This window comes from Procambarus clarkii, chromosome 87, assembly GCF_040958095.1.
Source record: "Procambarus clarkii isolate CNS0578487 chromosome 87, FALCON_Pclarkii_2.0, whole genome shotgun sequence".
NCBI classification, from domain to species: Eukaryota; Metazoa; Arthropoda; class Malacostraca; order Decapoda; family Cambaridae; genus Procambarus; species Procambarus clarkii.
Window position 1 is genome coordinate 2006957 of NC_091236.1, and position 1882 is coordinate 2008838.

Sequence of the window (1882 nt, forward strand, 5' to 3'; positions counted from 1 at the left end):
ATGCTCAAAATTACGGGCCCCATATATGTGGCATATATATTATATTCTACGATCAATCAAACAGTGTTTTTCCTGTTATTACACTATATATACACACATTGTAGAGAGTCCAACCTGAGCTGCCGTTGAGTGAGGACGTGTCGCCTGACCGTTCTGGCAGTTTAGGGTAGCTGCCGTTTTCGCCGGCAGGGGGTGTGGGTGTCCAACCCGTTCTCGCAAATTTAATACGTCAATATTGACTTATTAAATATGTGCATAGGTGACATACTTAACATAATAGATACCCTTAAAAAGATTCATAGAAAACACCGACCTTACCTAACCTTGTTAGTATCTTAAAATAAGCATCTTATTGCTTCGTAATTACAATTATTACCTAACCTATAATAGGTATAGGTTAAGTAATAATTGTAATTACGAAGCAATAAGATGCTTATCTTAAGATACTAACAAGGTTAGGTAAGGTCGGTGTTTTCTATGAATCTTTTTATTGGTATCTATTATGTTTAGTATATCACCTAAGCACGTAGTTAATAAGTCAATATTGACTTTACGAATTTGCGAGAACGGGTTGGGGTGTCTCTACCCTCCCTGCTGTTCCTGGTGGAGTGGACGTGGCATTTTTACGATGGGCGGCCATCTTCCAGCTGTCGTGAGGGTGAACTCCATAGGTTTGGAGTTAAACCAGCCGTGCAGGTTACCCTCTTGTAGACTTGGTCTTGAGTGACATGCTCAGGGTCCCGGTCCAGGACGTCTACGGTGTCGAGCTGGTCACTGCTTGCCGTGTGATTATAAAATTTGTGGGTGAGGCAGTGTACCGTGATTTTCTCCGGAGGTACGAGGGGCGTACTTTGCTGCTGCAGGACGGCAACGGGTCTGTGACCATTTCGGACCGCAGTGGTGCTTTGACATATGTAAGTGTCCATGGCGCCCCCATGGAGTTTCCTGAGACCCTCCTCCAGCGTTTTTTCCAGAGAGGTTCCCAAAACTTCCGTCATCAGTGTGTGGATGAATTCGCTGTCATCTAGGAAGTATTCGGGTGTGAAGACCAACATTCGTACCCTCGGGATGCGACTGAGGTCGGACATTCCGTCCTCCGTCCGGCTGTTAGGGTACTATGTGCGGGTGTTTTATGCCCGGCAACCCCGTACTTGTTTCCGGTGTGGCTTGTTTGGGTATCAGGCTGCCGGGTGCACTGCTGATCCGGTTGCTCCCGTGAATTTGTTCCGTGAAGAGGATTTCCCGCCGCTCCCTCTGGAGGAGGACTCTGGGGGTGAGGATGGGAGCGTCCCGTTCGCTGCTGAGGCTCCCCCAGCGTCGTCCGACGTTCCCCCGGTTGTCGCAGTCCCTCCTCCGGATGTTGCGGTGCCGTCGGATGTTACTCCTGATCCTGTCTCTGGCCCTGCCGCTCCCGTGGGCCTTCCTGGTACTCTCTGTGAGGCGTCGCCGTCTGCTCCCTCGTCTTCGGCTGCTGACCCCGGCCCTGCATCCTCACCACGGGTCTCTACTGTGCTGGGTGCTGGGGTGGCTGCGGAGCCTCCTGCTGTGTGTGGTCCAGTTCCCCCCTGTGGTAGAGGCTGCTGCCGTTCTGCGTCGGGCGTCGGTTCGTCCGGCTAGTGGTGCCCGTGTTTCTGGATCTGCTTCCGGCTCTGGCCGGAGCCCAAACACTCCAGGCGTTCGTCTACTGCCTGGGCCGATGTTGGGGACTTCAGTAACTGTGGGTCTTCGGGTGTTGCCGGCGTGGATCCGGATGCGTCGTTGTCTCCGCGGTTTGTGGTGGTGGAGGTTCATGTGCCTGCAGGTGCTGATGGCCGTGTCTCGGGTGTGCCTTCTGTTCCTTCCCCGCCAGGTGGCTCTCTGCAGTGAGGTGTGGTGGCTTCCG

The 1882-nt window shown here is 52.7% G+C and overlaps 1 protein-coding gene across 1 annotated transcript; it reads left to right on the plus strand.

Annotated features, from left to right (window-relative positions):
- The first annotated feature begins 1068 nt into the window (after positions 1–1068).
- Positions 1069–1617, plus strand: LOC138358866 (uncharacterized). Its single transcript, XM_069317215.1, has one exon. It carries the CDS (start codon positions 1069–1071, stop codon positions 1615–1617), a length of 549 nt encoding a protein of 182 aa, XP_069173316.1.
- Positions 1618–1882: the final 265 nt, after the last annotated feature.